Below are 25,518 nucleotides of genomic sequence, written 5' to 3' on the forward strand. Positions count from 1 at the left end.
TTAAAAATAACACAGGAGCAATAAAAGAATAGAAGAAACTGTTAACAAAAACAAAGGTTAGTTCATTAGTATACTCACAAACACATAGCTTTACAAGTAAAAATTCCAAGAGAAGATAATTTAGAAAAAAATGCATTTAATTATAAAAAAATTAAATAAAAAAGCAATGGCACAAATCACCGCAAAGTTATTTAAGTGATCATATCCACAGGCTGCTCTTGTAATTAAACGCTAAAAATTTACTACTGTTCTCATTAACAGCATTTTCCTCCTAATTAAAGTGACATCAAGAGCCTTTGAGAATGTGTCATTTTTTCCTAAAGTATTTCTAAGAGTATCATACACTGAGTTTATGCAACATTCGTTTACATCACATTTTATTTACTACCCTCTAAACTCATAAAATATTGAACATTTCTTTCTCACTTCATTCCTCTTATTTACAACATAGAGACTTATCTTTTGTCACAATATGGTTTGTGCATTAAATTCCCTGCAAGTAGTCCTTTCCACAGCATTTTAATAAAGTTACTGATTATTTAAAATAAGTACACAAACAAAAGCTTGTTTATACAACTGTGTCAGACCCAGAAGAATAATTCCTCCTGAAGACTTATTTATGAGCTGAAAAATCCCCCTCTTGGTAGAATACATTCTCATCCATTACTGGATTATAATACCATGCATATTTATACTGTGAATATGACAATCGGTGGAGCCAGCTATGACATTTTAAATTTCATTTTAGAAGAACATTGCATACATGAAGCGACTTGGCTTTCACTCTCTTGGTATCCATAATCCAGTTATTCCACATGGATGTATTTTATTTATTCTCAGTATATAAGTAATGGTTCAGTACTAATTGGCAGTCTCTGAAGGTTCTATTTTCTTGATAGTGGATACAGTTCTGTGCACATATGTCAGATGAACTGAAAAAAATGCAAATCGTTTCATGTGATGCAGCAGGAAGCAGAGAGTATTGTTTGAACAAATGACTCAAAGAGATGAATATTAACATTTGATAGAGACAGGAAAATTGTTGAATTCAGACTGTTTTAAGATGTACTGTCTTTGCAACTTGCCATACCTGGTATTTATTATCCTCTTGGCTAAAAAAACAAATCTAATTGAGAGAAGGCAGATGTAAGAAGTAGAGAAAGGTAAGACAACATCTATATGATTGTTAGGGGGAAAAAATATGAAAAGGATGAGGGCATATTTTCATATTAAAAAAATCAGTCACATCTGGGTGCACTGGGGTACATGTAAATAGCCTACAAGCTATTAAACCCTTTTTCCTCTTACTTCAGAAAGACCTGTTTTCTAATAACATTAATAATTATCATTAACATAATTCTGGCAGCAGCACAAGTCTATAACTGTTTAAGACTTGAGAAGTCAGTACTCAAGAGTTGGATACATTTGAATAATGAAAGAGGGCTGCCATTCCTTTTATTTACACTCTTGACCCAGCAAGTATATTAAAGAGTCCTCGTGGTTATCTGTAGCTTCTACGATGGCTTTAACTTTATAACCCACTCAGCATTTGGGTTGAGCTGATATAAGTCCTTCATGTAAGTGTCATCATCAAGGCAGCGCTCCCCTAGAAAGAAGATGTTGAATCAGATTAACACAACAGGGAGACTGAAATGCAATTTTAAACTTAAGTGTAACGGTATCTCTGAAATCTTAGGCTTCAAAATATTTCTCACTCTTTCTCATATCCCCTAAAGTTACAGACTTGGCCAAAATATTGGAAAAGCCATTGTATTAGTCTTTTTCTAAATGAACAGGTTTCTGATTAACTTAGGAAGTTGAAATATTTTGTGTGATAGGTCATTTTAAATGGGTTCTGAAAAACTCACTGGACTTTATAAAGAATGGTAACAGTTTAGAATTCACCTAAATAAGAATCCACACTTAATTCCCATTGTCTAATGGTAAAACAAAAAATCAAACATTTCTGTTAATAAAGTTAATAACTAAAGATTTCGAATGGAGCTCTGGCTTATCTAAATTTTGCAAAAGGTTTCATATCACTCCATTCAAATTTCAATATTTAATATTTTGAAGTTTCATTACAAAATTACAAAATTGGGGGCCCTTCACAGTGGCGCAGCGGGTTAGATCACAGCACAGAAGCTAAAGCCACTTCCGCATGAGTTCGATCCCCACCTGCCCGGGAGGTGACCCACAAGGCACGGCAGACCTCTCCTGACCCGCCCTCTGCTCCCCTCAGCAGTGTACTTCATCAATAGGCCTGTTCTGCTCCCCACTCTGTCTCTGGTGAAGCCTCTCACCACCTCTGCACCTCTGGCCCATACCCCAGTTCTGTATGCATAAATAAATAAAAAATATCTTTAAAAAATATTAAAAATAAAATTACAAAATTGGGCCTCCTTGATGGCACATGGGGTTAAGCTGCAGCACTGTGAAGCTATGGGCAGCCATTGCAGCAGAAGTTTGATCCCTACCCAGGGAGCTGCCTTCACATGGCACAGCAGAACTCTCTCACCCGCTGCTCCCCTCAGCACTGTACTTCGTCGATCTGCCTGTTCTGCTCCCCACTCTGTCTCTGGCAAATCCTCCTACCGTCTGTACTGTTGGCCTACCCTCCAACTTTTGTATATATAAATAAATAAAATAAATATCACAAAAATTATAAAAATCATCTTAAAATATTTTATTAGTATTTTCAACTAACACCACCATTTTACTTATTTGCTAACAAATTCATCCTTACCATTTTCAAGTACAAGAAAAAAAGTTATTTTTAATTTTAACAAAAAGATGAATACACACCATAAATGATTATAAGATGATCAAATGAAATACAACACACAGTCAAAATTAGGGTTTTTTAAATCATATTTCTATTTCCTGAGTTACCTCTGTGTGTATGTGTGAAATTAGTAATGGTAAAAATAAGTTCTGTTTTCACTAAAAATATCTAGTACTGTACTATACTAAAAGTGTTATCATAGTCTTAAATAAGCCCAACTATTTCCTATACTAAGACATAAGTGTGTAAAAAATAAATTTTTAAAAGACATCATTAACTATTCTCAAAGTTATTTCTACTTTAAGGAACTTGCCATTACTGAGGCTTAACATAGCTATGTATTTTTATAAGAGGAGCTCAAACAGAAACTGAAGAGAAAGGTCAGAACACTAAAAAAAAGAAAAAAATCACATTTCTTCACTGCTTATAGCATGTTATATTTTATTTGTAATTTCCTCCTCTACCCCCAACGACATAAATAATAGCCATATGTCAAATCAGCATATGGAATATGAAGAGAAAAAGTATGCTTACCAATATTTCCTCCAACTTCATACAAAAAAACTTCCTCTTTCTTGAGAGTCTGGGCACTCCCACTATTAGAGACATAACAAACTGATTAGTGATATCATCATCAAACAGCTTGCAAGTAAATCACTTTAATTGCTTAGGGAATCCTGGCTTGTATGGAAAATTCATAACTTAGACACACTGTAATTATCTACATATTTGTATTTTCCCATCTGCTAAATGTGCTGAATAGTAATAAAAATGTCACACCTGTAAATTAAAATAAACAAATGCTATCATATGTCTGATGGCAAAATCATATATCACTTGCTAAATTTGTAAAATTAAGAAAGTAATATAACATTTTAAGTGCCAATAAAATTATTAATAAGATCATATACTTTGCATAGCAACCAAAGAGGTCTCCATGAAACTATGAAGAGAAATAGAATCATTATAAGAAATATATTCATTACAAATATAATCATTTCACAATGCGATTAGTCAAAAGAAGTTTTTCATGGGTTCACTGTGTTAACCACCCTAACACTAAATAAGATGAATACAAACCATAGGACATGGTTCATAACACTTCCTGTGTTGGCCATTCAAATATGGAAAGTATTCACCCAAGGTCAAAGCAGATTGTCATTATGAAGACTTCAAAGAAGGATGCCTTCACACGTGCACGCTCTCAGAATTAACTCTTCCAGGACATTAGGTTGAAACAATATAAATTGGTAACATGCAGTGATTTTTTTCAAAATGCTCTGTATATACATGACCTATGAAACCAGCTAAAAATACAGAGCCAGAGCTCTAAAAACTCCAATTTATTATGTTCCAATTAGCAAGCTCAAGAGCCTGCTTTTAAATGCTCTATAGACGATTCTAAGACATGGAAAAGATTTATGAACCACTGGTATATGGCCTTGAACAGATATACCCTGGAGTTGAGAGTAGAAAACCAGGTCAGTCTTCCATTCAAGAGTTTTCTTAAGTATATTGCATGGGAGAAGCTTTCCCAACTGGGCATTCAAGGTTTCAGCTGGTACCCATGCCCGGCTACACTGGCATGCATGGTGCCCTGCTTCAGAGTCATGTGTGTCCTCATAGTCAAGATCCATCTGTTGAGCTGTATCCAAACCAAGAAGTCAATAGATTTTGTTCAAACTGGCATATGCTTATTTTTTGTTAAATAATTTTCATTATTATTCTTAATATATGACATCACCCAGCAAGTTACTAGTATAAAAAGGAGTCATTCCTATGAAAACTAAATTGATTTGGAAGACTTGATGGGAAAATTCTCATCATATATTGCTCTCAGATTGCACTTCACTCTATAATCTTATTGCACTCTATTGCAATGTCAACTGAATTTCCTGGTACATATAAGATTTTCTAATCAACAAGCCTATAATCAAAGAGAAAATGATAACCTTTACTAAGACTAGAGAATGAATGTCCAATTTACTGTACATTCATTTTATGTTATTTTCTGCTCATTATCTCTAGTAGAAAAAGTAGGAGAAGAAAAGGATGGAGGGAACTAGGTTTCCAACTGTGCCATCCAGGAGGAATGCATTTGGGATGAGAGAATTGTTGTGGAAGGAAAACATACATTTGGACATTTATTGTCACTTACTTGATCCAAACAGTTGGTGTTCACGTGCTTCATGTTAATTATCACAGGACTATAATGTAGGTCCTATTCTGACCCACTTTAATAGCTGAGAAACTTCTAAGAACTCAAGAGATCATTAAAAAATAGTCTATAGTGAAACAGAAAATGCTGGCATTTGGACCCAGAACATCTGTCTCCATACCTGGAAACATAGTAGGGAAAGGGACCGAGAACTGGATGAGAAATAGAAGCAAATAGAGGAAGACGTTTATCAGATTCCCTTTGCAAGGGCAGATTGGGAGGAGGGAGGAGACAGAAGAGACCCATTCCAGGGGCTAACATATACTTATTTAATAACAAGAAGAAAATGCAAATATGCTGAGGATAATCGTCAAAAAGCTGGTGCTTGCTATAATATGCCTAGTACTGTCTTGCTACACCCTAAATATTGAAGTCACATTCCAAAATATCATACAACTTCTTGTCACATCTTGTGCTATCTGCAAATAGAAGAACTAAAATACAGACTAAATGAGACTTGGGTTCTGAAAGTGAATGCTGTGTAAATTAACCCTGTGTAGCCTGGAAAACTTTTAAGGAAGTCTCGCCATGTCTTCAAGTACACTTCCTAGGGGAGGATGGGAAGTCTCCCAAGGTGGAAAAATGGCAAAATGATGGCTATGGAGGCACAGCAAGGAGCTAAGAAGCAGACTGACTTTGTCTAAGCAAAGACAACCTGTAAAGGGCAAAGATGTTTAAAAAATCCCAACTGTTACCAGTACTTGATCCTGAATAATTCTACGCCAAGACTGAAAAAAATCCATCTATTTCCAGTCCTGACACCAAAAGTTCCTAGATCCAGAGTGTTCTCTAGACCCATGGGTAGTGTGGAGAATGGTTAAGGGGCTGGTCTTGGAGACAGCATTCAAATCTATCACCTGTGAAGAATATGACTTTCAAAGTATGTTTTCTTATTAACAAAACTGAAGTAATATTAGCACTTACTTCAGGGTGTCTTTGGGAGGGAAGTTTATGCTGGCTTACTCAAAGCCCAGATATTACCAATAAGCTTCTCTTTTATTTCATCACCATCTGTTAGCTGCACAGGCACATACACCCCAGCCCCAATTTATAAACCCTGAGGGAAGATACTTTAAAATATCAGTTTATACTCCCTTCAACATTTGGCAAAGTGTGTTATACAAAGCAAAGTCATTTAATGCTTGCAGCACTGCACTAAAGTAGAAACATTTGGGCAGAAACGTAACTGAAGCCCCTGAATGTTAGAATGAAGAGATGGAAGTCTATGGAAAGCAAAACAAAGTATTTGTAAGCAAAAAGGCCAATCCCCCAATTTCCCTCTTGTATAAGAACTGGATTATTTTATTTCAGTGAATAGAAAGGAAAGGGAAGAGCATTAAAATCTGACTTAGTGGGCCCTCCCTGGTGGCGCAGCAGGTTAAAGCACAGCACTAAGAAGCTTAAGCCAATTCTGCATGAGTTCGAACCCCGCCTGCCCCAGAGGAGATCCACATGGCACAGCAGACCTCTCCCAACCTGCCCGCTGCTCCCCTCAGCAGTGTACTTCACTGATATGCCTGTTTTGCTCACCACTCTGTCTCTGGTGAATCCTCTCACCCTCCGCATCTCTGGCCTGTACCCCAGTTCCTTATGAATAAATAAATCTTTAAAAAAAATCTGACTTAGCTAAAAATCAGAATTCAATGGATGAAAATGGAAAACGCAATACACTTGTGTGAACCTCTAAAATTTTTAAAAAGCTTTATTTATGCATACAGAACTGGGGCACAGGCCAGAGGTGCAGGGGTGATAAGATGATTCACCAGAGACAAAGTGGGGAGCAGAACATGACGTCTGATGAAGTGCATACACTGCTGAGGGGACCGGCGGGAGGGTCTGGAGAGGTCTGCCGGTGGATGGGTCACCTCTGGGGCAGGGATCAAGCTCAAGCTGAAGTGGCTTTCACTTCTTAGTGTTTGTGCTTTAACCCGCAGCACCACCAGGGAGGGCCCTGAACCTCTAAAATTTAAGAGGCTGCAAAATATCCCAGGAAGTGTCTGCTCTCATATTGTCAGAATTATGCTGATGGCTTTTCAAAGGACTCTACAGCAGCTCTGGAATGGGAGCTTCCGGTTCCCTAACAAGAACAGTGAGCTCTTTCCTGAGCCTGCCGAACTCAAGGGAGAGGCTGTCCTCTTTGAGTTCTTCATGTCTTTTCCAATAAAAGCATTTCTTTATAATCATTCTATTTCATAGAAAGAGTTGTCTCTTTTATTTGTTTGTTTTAATCCTACGATATCCTAATGAGTGATTCTCCTAACAGCTTACATATAGTAATTAACCTCCAATCAGCACATTCTGGAGAGAATAGTGAGTGGCCTCACGTGCCAAGCCCATCTCAGGCGGTGTGAAGGAATGTGCAGACATCCTGCTTGAAACAGGCTCAACTTGAACGCAGACTACATCAAATCAGCTCAACTCATTTCCACAGTCTAATTGTTGAGCCTGCTCTTCTTTTCAGCAGGGAAGACCCATTTTCAAACATTTCAAAATACCCATAGATTTTTTGTTTGTTTGTTTTTTAAAGAGGAGAGAGTAAGTGAGCTGTGTGAAAGAATAATAAAAAACAAAACAGGCCTTTACCTTTCTTGGCTGAGAAACCTGGCTAGTACATCACTGGCTTTTAGTTCTTCAGTTAGCTGTATTGCCATGGAAACTTTCGAAAGATGGGGAGCTTGCACTCGAATCACTCCCTGAGGAACGTCAGCCTGCAAAGCAATAATGACACTGGAACAAAGCTGGCGGCAGCTGGAACATGTAACTCTGTACAATGCATTACATGGTAAGTGTGCTTAACTACGACGCATTTTACTTCACTACATAAAAACCTTAACTACTGTATAATGTAATTTGCTAAATTACATCAAACCTCAACTATCCTCTTAATGGTGATAGGGGAACTTTATAATGCCTGTGTAGTAATGCTTAATTATTTTTAAAGATGTAAAGAATGACAGCAATAACCATTACTGCCATATTAAGTGCTGATTTCTGAGTATTATCTGCTAGAGGGTGCTTCTTCATGTAGCAATTTATGAAATTGAATCAGAGGGAGCTTACATTGCATGATATTGCAATGTATGCATTTTCAAAATCTTTCTGCACATTCACAAAATTTCCAAAAAATTGTCCCTGAGTAGTTTTCTTTTTTTTTTAAGCACTTTTGCTAATACATTTTGCATTTGTTTTAGGCCTGTTTCTTATTTGGCTCGTAAGTTTACACCACATAGTTGGAACTTAAGAAACAATTCTCAATCTTTTGCCCATGGATATTTAAGCACATTTTATGTACTGGGAGACAAAGGTGAAAAATTTGGGGGATAGCAACGTCAAAATGTCAGCTCTGCCATTTGAAATATTAGGTTTAATTAATTCCTAAATGGCCCTCCTATAATAAACACTAATTTATTATTTATAACCATATGTCTTGAGCAGATATTAGAAAAAAGAGCATGCACATTTATATTTAAAGACAATGCCTTAAACACTAAAAGTACAATGTTTAATTCAACCCAAATTTATTAAGCATTTATTTACTTCATGTTCTGTGCTAGTTGTACTTACCTAATAGATAAGACACAAGTTACTGCACATTATCGGTTTGGGGCTCACAGTATTGTTTTTTAATGTACATGGTCTTGAGTTGCTTTTTAAAAAAACAATATTAAACCCAGTCGATTCACAAGCAGAATTAGTGAATTTTGTTTCTTTCAAGGTTCAGCCAAAGTAATATAACTTGAGAGCCATGTAGCATAAGAATGTAGATGACCCCAAATGAGTTAATACTGCTTCTTAATGGCCCTCCCTGGGGGCGCAGGGGGTTAAAGCGCTGCACTAAGAAGCTAAAGCCACTTCCGCAAGAGCAAGAGTTCGATCCCGCCCTGGAGGTGACTCACCAGCAGACCTCTCCAGACCCGCCCGCTGCTTCCCTCACCAGTGTATTTCCTCTATCTGCCTGTTCTTCTCCCTGTTCTGTGTGTGGTGAATTCTCTCACCGTGCCTGAACCTCTGGCCTATATCCCAGTTCTGTATCCATAAATAAATCAATCTTTAAAAAAAAGAAAAAAACACTGCTTCTTAGTAACAGTAAGATATAATGAGAGATTAACAGAGAATAGTAGTGCACAGGTTATCCAGGGGTCAGGTGTAAGGCTTTGGCTTTGCTCTGGAGGGGTTGTAAACACCTGTGATACCTCTGGAGACATCTCCGAGCGCTGGACACTGACTGCATGAACTTTGCCACCCCCACCCGACCACTCAAATGAAGGGCGGAGGGGTTCCCTCACTCCAACCCTAGCAATCTGGGACTGCCCCTGTCATCCTGCCCAGTGGGGCCATTTCTGGCATTTGTTGTTCAACTTTTCCTGAGGATATTGTGTGTTGCCTGGTCCCTGCGGGAGGCCCAACCCTACCTCTCTCCCACACTGCTCAACTCCTGCTTCATCCTGATAGTAGTTTGTGATTTGACCTGATAGCTTAGTCCAGCCTCTGACTTCCACCTCACTCCTAGGACACAAGTCTAATTCACTTCTGACCCTGATTCTAAGACATATTCTATTTTTATTTGTAATATTTCAATAAATGACATGGTTCTTATAATGAAAGGGGCATTTTCCATGGTAGCGTTATTCCTTTTTTCCTTTCAAATCAATAGGTATTAGGAGGAATAACTCAGTGGTAGAGCATTTGACTGAAAAGCAGGTATTAAATCAATAGTCTGAGAGCTAGGAACTAGCCTACAATTCAGCAATTATGCTACAAGTACTTCTGCCTTTGCTTTCATTTCTAACTTATATCCTGCTGGCCTGGCCTCAAATATCTGTTTCCTCATAGGAGATGGAAAACAATGTGCTGGCCCAGACAATTTGAGTGTTGGAGTGAAAATTGTAAAAGCAACAGCTGAAGCACAGAATCTGTGCACCAAAAAAAAAAAAAAAAAAAGAGAGAGAGAGAGAGAGAGAAAGAACACACTCCAAACTCACTTTGTCTATTTGGGAAGTAATTACTGGTATTTTAGATACTGTTATTTTATTATTATATTTTTGTTAATAACTCAGGGCCCAGAATAGAAGGCGAGGGTTTGCAAATAACCACATGTACTTTGTGTTGATTCAGAAAATTCTGTTCAAGTCATAATGTTAAATATCTCAAATATCTTCGTATATATGTTTTCTTTGACGAAAGGAATAGTGACCAAAATTCGCCTCACAACTACATCTTAACCAGACCTAGAATATCAAAAAAAGCAGGCAAATCTTTGTTGACATTTAAAGTGAAACTAATATGATTAAGATTTTATATGTAGAAGTTCCATAATGAACGAGTCACAAAAAAAAAGTGATCTAGAAAAAGAACAGATCACCATGGAGAATTCAGTGATATGGTGACCCCACAAAGCTCCTGCCCGTTCGCCATTAGTCCTTGTGGAACATCTATAGCTTGGGTGAGACAGGCTAATAAACACTGCTACAACCAGCTACCTATTTCTCAAAACCCAGGTTAAATATCTCAAACTCAATAGACCCTTCCATGCACAGAGCCTCAAAAGAAAGTTCCTTCCCCCACTAATTTTCCTCCAAATCTCCTTAATGGTGATGACGTTAGATTTATATTCTAGTCACAGGCTACATGCCTGAGTCATAGCTGTAGCCATTTATCAACATATATTGATCAGATGAATCACTCAAAAATATCTCTTACCAAAATGGTATACCAATAATGGTGTATTTCCTTAATAGCAAAAAAAAAAAAAAAAAATGAGTTTAAAAAACAGTTTCTGAGAGAAACAAGTTGCAACTACTCCATGGTGTTCTTAGCACTGAGACAAGAAGACAGAAAGGAAGGAGAGGTGAAATGAGAAGTTAAAGATATTGCAAGGCATATCTCAGTCATTTATTCCAGCAGGGAGCCAAGGAGAAAAGCCAGGGCCACTAATATTAAGATGAACTTGAAGATGCAGCTACTTTGTCCCCTAGATAAAGTATGTCCCACAAGCAGCTGAAGGCCTCTAATAATATGATCATAGATCTATGTTTTTAAATGCGTTCAGTGATCATGCTTTGGAGAGTGTCACCATGCTTCCTCACTAACAACAACATGAAGTCGGTGTGGTGTCGGGAACTGCCCCAGAGGACACCAGTTATGATACAGAAGTGTTCTAATAATTTGTGTTTGGAAGGAAGGAAAGCCCAGATACTAATTTCTGATGGTTCCTGGGAGTCCTTAATTTATGTGAAATGTCAGGAAATTGGCATCTTATGATTTTTGCCAGCACATGGTAAGTACCATCGGTATAGATTCCTTATGTCAGTGAAATAAATTATTTCCTATATTCCTGCCTCTTTGTGAACAGGGATGAGACTAGGCCTGCTGTGGTTCAACTTTGACCCTTCTCAAGCTAACTGTACCTCACTTATTTTTTGTAGAAATGGGCTATCAATGCTCTTGAATGACGTTAACTAGGCCAATAATGGCAATGCCACTTTCTTAGATTGACTGGCCACATTCCCTAATCAGGAAAGCTATGTTCTAATATAGGGTGTATGTGTGTGTGTTCACAAAGGCATGAATCTACTTACATGTGTCAAGGAGGCAGGGATAATCAATATGCCTACTTCTGTAGTAATATATCCCATAAAATTTCACAATATAAAGAGTGAGAATTGACTCAGTTGGCATCTACCATATCTTTACAGTTGGAGATGAAATGAGTTGATTGATCAGTCAAATGGTTAAAGATAAAGAGTTAGAAAGTTGTTTCAGGAAAGATTTTTTCTGGATATCATCATTAGGTTGGCCATTTAGTAAATATTACTAAAGGTGAAAAACAAGAAATGACACCAAAGTTCCATTTAAATGGTGTATTGCAATAAATACTAAGTTGTAGAATCATGGTGTATCAAACACTAATGCTGTTAGTATACTAATTACATTGAGTTGCCAACCTTTGAAAAGACTCAACATACCTGATTGGTAAGCCAGTCTACTCTTAATTTGAGCCACAAATAATAACTTATTCTGTGAATGCATAGAATCATCCCCGCAGCCTTCCCATTACACTTTTTTGGGCTAACATCTGTGACTCTGTCTTTCTTTATTTTGGCATGCTTCTAGGCTGAAGTTATGTATCAATATGCAGACTGGAAAAAAGCAGCATTTGACTAACACCATTAAAGTTCCATCACAGAGGATTGTATAAATTGATTGCTATAACATGCAAAGACTTATAATAGAGAAAATGATCTCATGTGGCCCTCACATATTTTATATCTTGAATTAGAGTATATTTTTAATCTTCTGTTATTTACTACACTTGTTAAACAATGATTTTAGTATTTTTTCAGGAATTTTGGGTAAACTGCTTATAATTTTGTACTCTGGAGATTGGAAATTTAATGCCAGAGACTTTAGGGGGGATTTTTTTCATTAAAAGTTAATTTAAAGACAAAACTGACATTTTTAATGCTATACAAATCCCTTTTTGTCTTCAAAAGGGCAAAATGGAAATTGAGCTTTCTTAAAAACAATTTTTAAAAGGGCCAGATGTAACTATGTTTGAGAAAATTAAACAAGGACATTACAGCAAAGTATCTTAAAGTGGCATATTCATCACCTTAGTTTAAAGGTGAAGCTATGGAAGTTATCTTTTACTATCCTCACCTATGTTCTGATTATAACTGATCCTTTGCTTTCCAAATGTTTAAACTTTTTTTATCCAACTCATAGATTTAGAGAATTTTAAAGAAGGGTATGAAGCAATTTCCATAGTAAATAAGCATTTGATTTATAATGAAATAAGTTCTGATACTTTTCCTTTGAATATGGTATTTTTATACACTATGAAAAAAAATCAAGAGAATGTTTTTGAAAGAAACAAGATTTTGTGCTTGATATTGTAAATTGATTTTCCAAGTGGATCCCCCAAGTAAATACAGTTTCTAGACTTAAAACAAGTGACTGAAACAATACCTGCAATGGTGCTCTGGGTCAGAACTGCTCAATGAACCAAAGATGAAATTCTAAACAGATTTGTGGTTAAATTATAAACAGCATTGTGACTAAGCCCTGCAATCCCAACCACAAACAATGCAGAGTCCACACTGGCTCAGTTGCCAGCTCTGTGGTTCTTCTGGTGACAGCCACAGATTTTTGTGTTCAGATCCAAAGCTCTAAACTATAAAATGTCACCAAATCATTTCAGAACTCTTAGCAAGTCACATAAACTCTCTAAAAGTCAGAGTTCCAACTGTAAGTCAAGAATGTGATATTCAGTCATCCTGAGTTACCACCAAAGTTAACCAGGTAAGAGAGAACTTTTGTTTGCTACCAATGAAGGTGGAGTTGCTGGTATCTTGGCATATTCTGTGCCTCTACTCTCTCATAAATGTACAGATTACTTGGAGAGGTGAGCCTGAATGACAGAAGAAAATTCATTCAACTCTTAGTTAACAATGGATCTTGAAACCAACACAATTCAGCAATTTATAACCAAATGCTTATCAAAGTTGCTCTACGTTTTTACATTGAAAGAAGTAATCTGAGGAATTAAGGGTGAAATGAAAGTTTGTCTACATTCCTTATATATACTAGAAAGAAAAAAGATGTGGGAGACTAAGTGGAACAAGATCAGAAAATGTGTTTGCTTTTTGATGATGGATTTATGAGGTGTTCATATACTAATCTATCTTTGTTTATGTTAGCAATCTCCTATAATAAAATTAAGTAGATGTGCACGGGCGCACACACACACACACACACACACACATACCAAATAGGAGAAGGGAAATCACTCTTGCAGTGTATATATCACACATGCAGAGGCAGTCCTGCCAGAAGAGAGTCTGATTCAGTGGGCCAAAGGCATGTCCCTCTCCTGTGTTTTTCATTTGTTTAAATAATAATAATAATAATAAAAAGCCTATTGCATGCATCTGGTTAAATTCCATTAATCTGGTTGATTGAGTGTGACCTTTATAACCTGGTTCAAACTATTAACTTACCCAGCCAAACCTGATTTAATTGTATGAACCCCTTATTATATAAAGTTAGCATTAACACTATACAGAGTGCTTTAAAAAATACTACCTTACTGAATTTTTATGATCTTCTCTCTGTGTCTATCACTTCAATTCATCAATAGTTTTATTCATCAATAGTTACTAAAAACACTTTGTAAAAAGTAACAACTGAACTTTTAATGGCAAAATCTAGTGGACCTTTAAGCCAAAGTTAACTTTATCACTCTGTAGAATCTGGTACTACTAACCAAGCACTTTCACTTTTCTTCTCCCAGGTTTCCAAAACATTGCAATAATAACTGTATCTTACTTCCAATTATTTCTTGGTGTCTTTTTTTCCAGCTCTTCTTCTGTGGCCCATACTTTTAAACATTGGTATCTCTTTACCTTTTTATTTCTTACCACTTCTGTCCACTTTGTGTGGTAGAAACTACTTTGTGACTTCTACCACAAGTTCCATGCTAATGTCAAAGGCAGGCCTCCAGTACCCGCCTCCTCTGTGCTTCCAGACTATGTAGGCAACTTCCACACAACATGCCTATTCCTGATGTCAAAACTTTTCCTCAATTCTTTTCCTTTTGCTTAGTGCTTTATCTTGATAAAATTGCCCAAGGTAAAAGCAGCCAGTTATACTACATTCCTCCTTCCTCCACATTCACACAGCTAGTAAGTTTCCAGTGTTTCCTACTGGCTCACATGCAACACTTCTTTGCATTCCCATTGCTGGGCCTTGGCTCAGCCCAGGACAGATAGAAAAGCAAAATAGTAAACATATTTTATAATGGCTATAATACATGTTCACTGGATTACCACACATAAGTCCAGGATTTTGCTGTGTATCCTTCTCAGAGTTTGTCTGTGATCTATGGGGAAATACAAGATAATGGTAAAGATGCCTGGATTTAAAGTCATATAGACATGTTTTTAGATCCTAGCTCTACATGTTCTACCTAGATAACCAGAAGTTGAGATTTCTTGGTAAAGCATGACATGATGGATGATGTGTTCCAACTAAATTATTATAAACATTCAATGAGATAGGTGCAAAATGTTAGTATCATGTCTCACCTCTGGTAAACAAACAAAATAATGAAAATGATTACCCCTTACAAAAATGGCAATATCATATTCATTGATTTGTACCTTCTTTCTTCAACCTATCATGAATATTTCCTGAGGGAAATATATACATTTGTACATTTTCATGGCAATTCATTATATAGATATGCAATCACATATTTAACTAGTTACCGCAAACATCAACTAAGGCAGAGAAGAGCACTGACTGATAGCAAAGTTCATGGCCATGCGTCATCCGAAGAAACAGTGGCTACCCAGGCCCAGCCAATTGATACCTTGCAGGAAACAGGTCACAGGCAACCCCCTACATCCAATTTGTCAAGGGGGATGTCTAGATTTTATCTTAAAAATCTTTTAGTCTAAAAATTTAAGTTCTGGAAACTGATGGAAGCTTATACAGAAAATTTTGATTACTTAGTAATTCACCACATACCTACAGTATTTAATGCTATCTTTACAGGCTGTTTATAATGGTTTCTGTGCATATCTGCTGTCCCTAAAACAAAAAAAAAAAGTCATAGCAACTTACAAAAATTTCTGGCAATTGATTAAAAATTTCAACCAAAATGACAGGTCAAGCGAACCTTCACTTTGGGCCAGGATGACCCACGCTCCTGTACTGGCCAGGAGGCTTCCCCTGCCTGCTATACCTGTCTTCTCATCCTGCTGCTTGAATAGCACCTCTGTGCTCTCTGCGCCCGGTGAAGCCGCACTGAGGCCATCACCTGTTTTGTGGCCATGGTTCCCTGAGTCAGGCTCTGTCACCAACCTCCAGCACCTCTAAGCCTAGTCGTCTGCAGGTCTCTCCTTGCTCCTCAAGCTGGGCACTTGGCTCCATTTCCTTGGAAAAACTAAGGCGCTTGGTCCCCAGAAGGTGATTGTTAAATAATTTGTTTAATTGATTGTTAAATGAATCACTCAATTTCTCAGAAGACAAAACCGAAACTAAGAGAGATTGTGAACTGATACATGATAAAAGTTGAGATTTAAATCCAGGTTTAAATCTTAAACCTTAAAGTGACAATATAGCTTCTAATCAGTGCAGGGATAATTCGTAGACCAGCTCATGCTCAATTAATCCAAAGAACAAATGACTGAAATTCAAGCTAGTACTGCTTTTTTTTTTTTCCCTGTAAGCAACAAACTTATTTAAATGCTCCATCTCTAAAATAGTCCATTTTTAATTTTGTCTGAGGATTTATTATTAAAAAGGTATATAATACAAATTTTGTTTCCTTAGATACATTCTGTGCTTCAGAGCATCACGTTCTACTTGCCTTAGGCAAGACTGTGGAGTTAATATGAATAAACAGGACTATACAAGAGATATGAACATACAGACAATGGTTTTAGAGATAAAAGAACATATGTTAAGCAAATGTAATATCTCAGAAATACTTTCAAAACAAGTTATTTCTCAAAATTAAACACAATTTACAATTTCCTTTTTTTTTTCTTCCTAAAGATACTCAAAGATTAACCAAAATATCTAATTACAAGAAAATGTTACTTTGTAACATTTAGAGCTATAAATAAGTATAGGAGAATTTTTTTGTACTTCCTGGGTCCCTAAGTAGGCCAAAACAGAAAAATCAGACAAAGGCAAATGATTGCATTTCCACATTATACCACAAGATGTCAGCATGTAACTGAGTAAAGTCCATGGTGGTGCTGGTGAAGGGTGGGGGGGTTGTCTTTACGGTAAATAGAACAATGGAAACCTTTTCATTTAATAAATCTTAGGGTAGGGCTTTGGGATCTCACTTGATAAATATGTTTTTATGCAATTATTTAATTTGTTTAATTATTTTCATTATGATTTTAAGACCAGTTCTTAATAGATTCTTATAGCACTTTGCAAATGTTCATATTTAGATACATTTGAAATATTTACATTTTCATCATTGTGATGTAACTGTCTCCAAATTCTTCATATGATCTAATTAAAAATATTGAAGTATTTGCTAAGATTCAGGATGGAGACTCTATACTAGAATACAAACATTGACCTATTGTCTATATGGGTTAACTATTTTTCCCCATTTCACAGATGAGGAAATTGAAAAAAAAAAAAAAAAAAGGGTTGGTCGTTCACCCAAGAGACTCTACTCATTAGACATTACACAGTCAGTGGGCAAAGGATGCTCCATGAAGTACTTTATATGTTTGGGCAGTTGGGTGTGTGTTTGCATGTCAGAAAGAGAAACAGAGAGAAAGAATATTCCTGTCGTGTCACCTTCCTTTGTTCCCCATTAACAGGTCTCATGCTGAGTCACCCATACCTGAACAACTGTCAATAGGGATCCCCAAGAGTAGGAAGGATAGCATCATCGCTGAAGCCTTTTACATATGGCTATACCATAGCCTAGGAAATACATAGTCACACGGCAAAAACATGTACCACTTTGTTGTATGTATGATATTCAAAATAATACTAAAATCTGTACAGACATATATTCAAGTTTTTCTTACATCATTTGCACTCTTATCTTGCTTTTCGTATTTTTCTCGGTCATAAGCCATTTTTTTCAGCAATTTCTTCATGGCTCTTCTATCTTTTCTCTGAATTTCAGCATTTCGTATCCTCATTTGGCTGACAATGAACTTGGGGATCTATGTAGAAATAAATTCAAGTTTGCAGAGGCAAAAGAAGTGGGTACATTTAAAGCCATAGAAATAATTATCTTTATTTTATACATTTAGAACAAATAAAGGCTAGTCTATTTGATGACTGTCAAATGCACTGCTCATGAAATCTTTGGGGAAAATGCACTGATTTATTCACCCACCACAAGTACAGAGCATCACATGATGGGACTTAATATCCACTGTAGATAGGTTTCCAAAGAGGCTTGGTGAAACTCAAGGACATAGTAGTTAGCTGCACTTCATGCCTCATCTGTGCCAGGACAGGAGTCTCTGAAGGGCAATGGCAGTAGACTCAGTCCCTACAGTAGCCACTGAGCTACAAACAGCCTAGTTCTAGTTCACCTACACTCCCCTTCCAATGACCAAACTGACCTCTACTAGCAAATAAGAAAGAAAACCTCTCCAATAAACAAGAGCTCAGACATCTAGAAAATTCATGGAAAATTTGAACCCAAAAAATCACATTAGTAATATCTGATTTTTTAACCTTTCCTGTGATCTCTTCCTTTTATTTATATATTTAAATATATTAACATTGATGCATATTTTTGTACAATAGATTTTGCTGCCTGTATGTAGTCAACATTAATTTGAGATATTTTTAAAATTACCAAACATTTCATGAAGTAACGCTGACATTTTAAAAACTGGAATTTAATGAAACGAACATGTATTTTTGAATCACCTATTACCCGTTTCCTGTGTATAAAGATTATGATAATGGCTTAAGAAAATTTCAAAATATAGATAACATTACTCATTAGCAGAGCTTAAGCATATATACTTACTGTCCACAGACACTTTTGAAACTTAATCAATAAGAGCATGATATTCGCTGTGCCAGCTGCCATTACAATTTTTTGTTGTTCACTGCATTTCAGGTCCAATGTATGAAACATGAAGAGATTTGGGGCCATAATCATTGCTATATTCATGGCAGTCATCTTATTTTTCTCTTTATTGTCTATTATTCTTTGAAGAAATTCAAGCAAGGCCTGAAACAGAAATGACTCTTTGGGATTTGTGTTGAACATGAAGGTAAGAGATAAAAGCACTGTAACCTACAGGAACTTTATTTATAGGTTGTATATAAGCACAATATGGAAGAGACATCCAAAAGACCACATTGTCAAAGAGTCCCCACCGGGTTAATGAAATCCTAGGCAGTGCTTAGCTTCTACTCAGAGCTATGGTGATGGGACTAAAGCAGAGAACACATGCAACAAAGGTGGGAGTCATGGAGAGAGAAGACATGTAACAAACGGAGAGAAATGGAGACATGTGAGACCTCCAGCCCACTGAAGTCACTGAGAACTGAATTTAAAATCTCCTATAAAATATTCCCTTGCTTCAGGAAATACAATAACTTTATCTCAAGAATTTATTTTAAGATTACTTTAAAGACTTCAATCCCAGTTTCACTTGTATTTAAGTTACTCAATAGTAGGTTGACAGGAAATCTAAGATGAATGGGAATAATGATGGGGGAGAAAGGGAGAGTAGAGACACACCAAAGAGAAGAGAGTGGTTTTAAAAAGTGAATGAATGAGTGATAAATAAATGAAAAAACTTTACACTAGAATAGATGAGATTATGCTTAGTTTGACCATCTAGTTCATATCTCTCTTGTTGAATTTTGTGTCTTCTCAACCTACCTCAGATCACACTCCTGAGAGAGATAAAAACCTTTTGCCTTCTTTCTTAAATTAATTTTTGTCTAGAACAGTAATAACTGCACAAGTATTCAGTATTCACTATGGGTGAGACATTGTTTTAAGCAGATCATGGAAAACATCTAGTTTAATCTTTACTCAATCTCAGCAATTATTCCCATCTTTCAGAGAGAAAACAATGTTTTAGCAAATCTAAGTTTCTTACATAGGTCATATAACTGGTATATGTTGAAAAGGAATTTAATTGCAGGTCTAGTCTGGATTTTGTTTTTGAAATCTTAACTACTAAGAGTCACAATTTCAGGTTTAGTTTAAAGTACTTACCTAAAAAGTATAAACAAAACAAAAACTATGCCAAAACAGAAAAGATAAGATAAAGCAGTGTTAATCTCTCCTGGGAGACTTTAAAGAACAAGTAGGGAGGTAGGTATGGGATTGTGAGGGGTGGGGGCAGGGTAGATTCCTGTAAGCACTAACAGGGTGATCATGTGTCAAGTCTGGCTGCTTTCTAGACTTTTAAAAATTGAATCAAACTAAAGGCCTTAGTATCTAATAACCAGATTTATGCATCTAATTTCTGGTATGGTGCTCATAGAGTTAAATTATAATCTATGCATAGTTTCACAAAAAAGCAACACATTCTCAAATGAGGATGAAAGATTACTCAGTGAATTTTGGAAAAAATATTTAATCTGTTCCAAAGACCCAAATAATTGTTTTGGGACCAGTACATCCTTTTTTTACAAGCATAAATTGCAGGCACTGGGTAATCAACCACTTTAACTGTGGTATCAATATTATTGACAAGGTTATTCAAAATATTACTACCAGAATTATCAGAATACTACAATATGCATACATATACATGTGTAGATGCAAAACTAATAAAATATTAGCCTCCTTACTGAAAGAATATAATTTCAGATGTATTTTCTCTTCTCCTGACAATTTAGAACTTCCTGTTTTTCAAGAGTATCTGTCGTAATCTGGGTTATGTGAGAATCAGAAAAACCCTCCACAGTGAGCTTAAGGTGAACTTTTTGACACCTTTTCTCTTTAAATTCTGGTTAAATTGTCTACTGACACCTGTGAACTTCAGGCCAGAACAGAATCATGTGAAAGGTGAGATCTCTAATCCCAAAATCTGCTGTGGAAAACATTCATGTAAGTCACACAAATATTCTATCCCTCCAGTGAGCAACTGAAAGGGAAACATCAACTGGAAAGTTGGAGGAACTTCGTTTTAGAATCCCAAGACAACCTTGTGATGCTGTTCACCTTCTCTTTTATATAGCTTAAGGTTGAATGGTCTGTTCTCTTGTACATATGATATACTTGTTTCAGTGTTTCTATTACTAGAAATCTTGTCTGAAATTTTCATTAAATCTAGATAATTGAGCTATGCGGTTAAATAAATAAAATTATTTACTTGCTTGTACTTTCTAGTTTTTTACCTAAAGAATTTCCCACCTTAATTATAAAAGTGTGCTTCCAGTCACAATCAAAACTACTTTATCATTTTTTTATAAAAATGTGATTATACACAGAAATTTTAGAAGAAAGTCTTCAAGAATTTGAAGGCAAAGTTCAAAAAATAAGTTCTAGACTAGCTTTGCCCAATTGTAACCATATTGGAACAGGACAGGCATTTCCCCTTTCAATTACTTGAGCTTAATTTGAATGAAGGCATATTGAGCATATTGGGACTATGGTGATGGCACATGGGTGAATTAGTGGTGGGAAGACCACAGGGATTACAACCGAGATGGAAAAATGCATAAAATGTAGAAGGATGCAAAAAAATATATATTTAAAAAAGAAAAAAAAAGTACCTATCAATTTCCACCTAACATTGGTCACTGTGCAGGCAGGTAACTTTGAGTTAATAAGAAAAAGATGCTTCTATCTTTTTTCTGGGTACTTGAAGCTCTGTGTCAAGGGGACAGCTAACAAGCAGAGTCCTATGTTCCTGTTTCAGCCTCAATCTACATACTTCATACGGCAGTCCTGGTCACATAAAGTCTAAATGGAATCCTTTCTGTAGTTAGCCTGGGTTTCAAAAACAAATATATAAAACCTAATGCTGTCTTTTCAGTTACTCATTTGACTGTTAGTGAACCAAGAGGTTTATCTTTCCTGGCTTAAAGGAAATGACTCTTTGTCATGTCTTTGTCCCAGCAATCCCATAACTGCCTCATCCAGAAGAACTGACATCCTTTCCATTGGTATTTGAGAATGATCATTCACTGAAGTCACAGATCAAAGAGTTTGAATGAGGAACAGGAAAATATCCTATGACTTACCACCTCATGATTTTGTTTCCTTGACATGAAATTTCATTTTAAATAGAAAGAAATATAGTGGGTCAAGGGACAAAAGTTCTATCCTTATCTGTATAAAAAAAAAAATTAAGGCAATAGCAAAACTTAAGGTAAATATTCTTTCTAAGTTATATTTTTAAAGTTTCCTATTCTTTATAAAGGCTTATACTTAAATCTTTCATAACTACTTTATTAAATGCTCCCATTAAGGAAAATAAAGCAGTGTGGAGCAATGCATTGATTATTAAAAAAACTTCAACATTTACAACAAATACTATTAAATCGTGTATATTGAGTCAAATCACTTTGACATGATAACATAAATCAGAAGCTTCATGTAAGCTCTTAGAAAAATAAATAAAATTTGTTTGAGTTGCTCCATCTTTTGGCTAACGCACTATTATAAAATCTTCATAATGTACTTAGAATCCTACTGTTTGACACTACAAGTAATGGTGATATCAACAGACAAGAGCGGGTTATAAATGATGAGGTTGGGTTTCTTCTTCTTCATTAAAAAAATAGAAAATACAGAAAAATAGAAAGAAAAACATTTTAAAAACTAGAAATATAGAAAAATAAAGAAAAATCCAAAGAGGCTACCTTAACAAATGAACCTCAATAATCTGTTTTGTAGAATATTATAGTGAAAATGAAAAACCAAACTACCTTGTAATACTAGTAACATGACTAACTAGCCAAATGATAAAGAATTAAAGACCTATTTTCACCATCTGTCCTTAAAAATAGCCTTTTTCTTCGTAGACTACTCCTAACATTTCCATGATAAATACAGTATTGTTTTACCACAAATAATGAACAACCATTCTGCTTAGTTCAAAGGGGTATTTAACATAAATGAATCCGTCTGACCTTTAGGGTATCTCTGTTTGCATCAGGTAGAAGGATGACAAGAAGGTTCAAAGCCTGTAGCTGTTGGATCTGGGTTGGAAGATCTGCAGATAGATTAAAGAAATCTGAACTCTTTTCTTTACTGAACATATTTCTTTACTCTCCTTTTTTTCAGTTTTTTAAGAATAAAAGTTAGTTGGCATAAACATCATTGTGAAATGTAAGACACAAGGACTGAGCAGTAACCCTTGTTTGAGAGTGTGTTTGGGGAAGAGAAGGAGACACAGCTGCTGCTTTAGAACTTCCTCTCTCAGAATGCTCAGTTCCAACTGCGATCATATGATGAGTAGCCTTATGTTTGCAGACACACACAAGAGTGCTTTGGAAATAATTTGAACTTCTGCATGACAATTAATCCCCAATGGAAAGATGTAGAAGATTGACCCTTCCATGACATGGTCAGGGTACATCTGTAACATGAAGTTTGTTTCTCTGCAATGGTCCAAAAATTCCAACAGAAATATGCCAAATAGAGCCTGGAGGACAATAGGTACTCAATGGACATTTGTGGAAGGAATCAGAAAACCAATGAGCAATTAAACAGAGGTGTGCTATTATTATTGGGACTCCTCACTTGCAGGAACCCCATTTAAGCAATGCTTCTAGACATTGGACTCACTAGCATTTGTCTTTCAGGAATAAATTTTGACCCTTTCACTCCTATCCAAGGAATATATGTAGAATAGCAAACCTTAATCTTCAACCAAGTTTTAAACAGATGATTTCAGGCATGTCTTCCATACAAATTCTGAAGTGAGCTTATAATATAGGACAAGACTTGGGAATCAACTCAATAACATAGTTTTAAGATTGTCAGGGACAATTCTAGCTGACTCTGTAGCTTACCACAATGATAGTAGCACTTCCCCCCTCTCTTATATTCTCAAGTATCTTAATTTGGATAAAGACATGGTCCATGGAATGTTGTGATGGCATTTTTCCCTTTGATGGCCTCTGGGAGCATAAGGGATAACAAGGCTAGTGCATAAACCTTGTAAGACCTCTGTGCTCACTGAAAAGGAATTGAGAATTATTCAAGAAACTATTTTGGAGCTTGCCCAAGACCATGAAATGGCAAGACATGAGCAGTTTGCTGCCCTTCACCAATGTGGCAGCCAAATGCTTCCTTCCATGCTTCTGCATGACAATTTCAGAATTTAACTTTTCAAGAAATAATCACAGACTCTGTCGCATCTCCATGTGCTTTTATGATAATTGTTAATCCACAGCTTCTCCAGTAAGTGTTGCTTTTAACACTTGGCAAGAAAAAATGTATCAGAAATCTTATGTGACTCATTCTATTGTAAAAGAAATGTGAAATTTCCAGGCTTTAACAGTAAAATATATTGTACTGCTTAAAGGGGATGCAATTAATCTATACTCAAAGAGAACAATCTGTTATCTATTGACTCAAAGATGTATATTTATGAAGGAAAAGAAAGTGTGGCATTTGAATGCCCGTTGACATCAGTGAGTCAGTATGTCCATCCAAATATAGCTGGCTATCGTCTTTGTGATGCAAAATGTCATTAAAACAATTAATATTGATGGCACCAGCACAAGGAAGGTCTGCTTCAAAAAGGGATGGCACTTACTCTGGACAGTCTGAAAGGCTTTGAGGTATTCTACAGTGAGCAGCGGCTGGGGTAGCTCCCGGATGAAGAGCTTCAGCAGGCTGGCTGCATCATGCTGCTTGACACATTTCCAGTTAAAAGTCCCGAGATAAAACTTTGTTTCCAGTTCCTGGCATAGATTCTGAAAGGTAGAATTAAACAAAACAAACAAACAAAATACATGACCAGTAAGTGCATATGTTCCCCAATATATGAGTGTTTGTTTCTCTAGAAAAGATATCTTCAACTACTAAAAACCAATAGTTCTCTGTTACTTTCAACCAAAGTGCACTTTACCAATGAAGATTATAAGTCAAAAATTTTAAATACCTTATACATTTTCCTGGACATTCAATAAGCCTTAAGCAGTGTCCATTTAATTAAAAGATTAGTTAAAATGAACTTCCATCTGGGAATTTTACTTAGATACTATAATTTTTCATTCAATTTTAAAAAATCATAAAAACACAAAGCTGTGCTTTAAATTATTTAGAAGTATATTATATAGCAAAATACATAATCAATTTCTGGGCCTGAAACATAAGATACCTCTGATTAGTAACCTCTGGAAAAGGGAACTCAAATTCTATAGCAAAATAAGCATGAAAATACATCAGTACACCTGTCTTTAATGCATAGGCCATAAGTGGCATGGACATTTAGTAGAGAAAACAGTTTGAGCACATTGTAGAATTATAAATACCTGGAATCGCTTCTTGGCCTTTTGGCTGAGATCAAGTGTAGAAATACCTAGAGCTCATTTACCTCGAGAACACCACAAAATTTGTCAGGCAAATTATTATTAATAAGTCAATTTAGTTTTATAATTACTATTTTTTCTGTATGCTATTTCACTGTGGCATAAATTCTATTATGTTAGAAATCCTTCCAAGTTTCTGTTACTTCCTCCTATTATTTGAAATTATTCTCCCAAAGAAGGTCCTTTGTTTTTCATGTGAGACAAATTATTACACTTTTTTTTCCCCAAAAGAACCCCATCCTCTACCTCAATTATTTTTGTAAATTGGTGAAATGCATAAAGGTGAACCTGAAAATGGACAGTGGTTGAGAATGTCAGGGAGTGACGGATGAAAGAAGGGAGGAGGACAGAAAGGGAAAGGGAGGGAGGGTGGAAGGGGAAGAAGGGAGGCAGGCAGAGGGTAAGAAGGTGAAGGCAAGAGAAGTACAAAGAAACTTGGTGTAGAAGAGGTGAGAAAAGATAATCAAAAACTTAAGCTATTATCTTTAGA

At 36.1% G+C, this 25,518-nt stretch overlaps 1 protein-coding gene across 2 annotated transcripts in view; it reads right to left on the bottom strand.

The window, feature by feature from the left end:
• Positions 1–862: 862 nt before the first annotated feature.
• ARHGAP18 (Rho GTPase activating protein 18) overlaps positions 863–25,518 on the bottom strand; it is a 171,398-nt gene continuing 146,742 nt past the window's right edge. For both annotated transcript variants that reach the window (XM_012723041.1, XM_004674111.2), the window contains exons 9-15: positions 24,251–24,410; positions 22,617–22,699; positions 18,538–18,744; positions 17,573–17,713; positions 7,587–7,711; positions 3,320–3,381; positions 863–1,606 (exon numbers count right to left, since the gene is read on the bottom strand). In XM_012723041.1, the coding sequence (XP_012578495.1) occupies positions 1,515–1,606; positions 3,320–3,381; positions 7,587–7,711; positions 17,573–17,713; positions 18,538–18,744; positions 22,617–22,699; positions 24,251–24,410 (870 nt within the window). In that variant the 3' untranslated portion in view covers positions 863–1,514. The remainder of the gene's footprint in view (positions 1,607–3,319; positions 3,382–7,586; positions 7,712–17,572; positions 17,714–18,537; positions 18,745–22,616; positions 22,700–24,250; positions 24,411–25,518) is intronic.

Source organism: Condylura cristata, unplaced genomic scaffold (genome assembly GCF_000260355.1).
Source record: "Condylura cristata isolate star-nosed mole 26May11 unplaced genomic scaffold, ConCri1.0 scaffold00001, whole genome shotgun sequence".
Classification (NCBI taxonomy): Eukaryota; Metazoa; Chordata; class Mammalia; order Eulipotyphla; family Talpidae; genus Condylura; species Condylura cristata.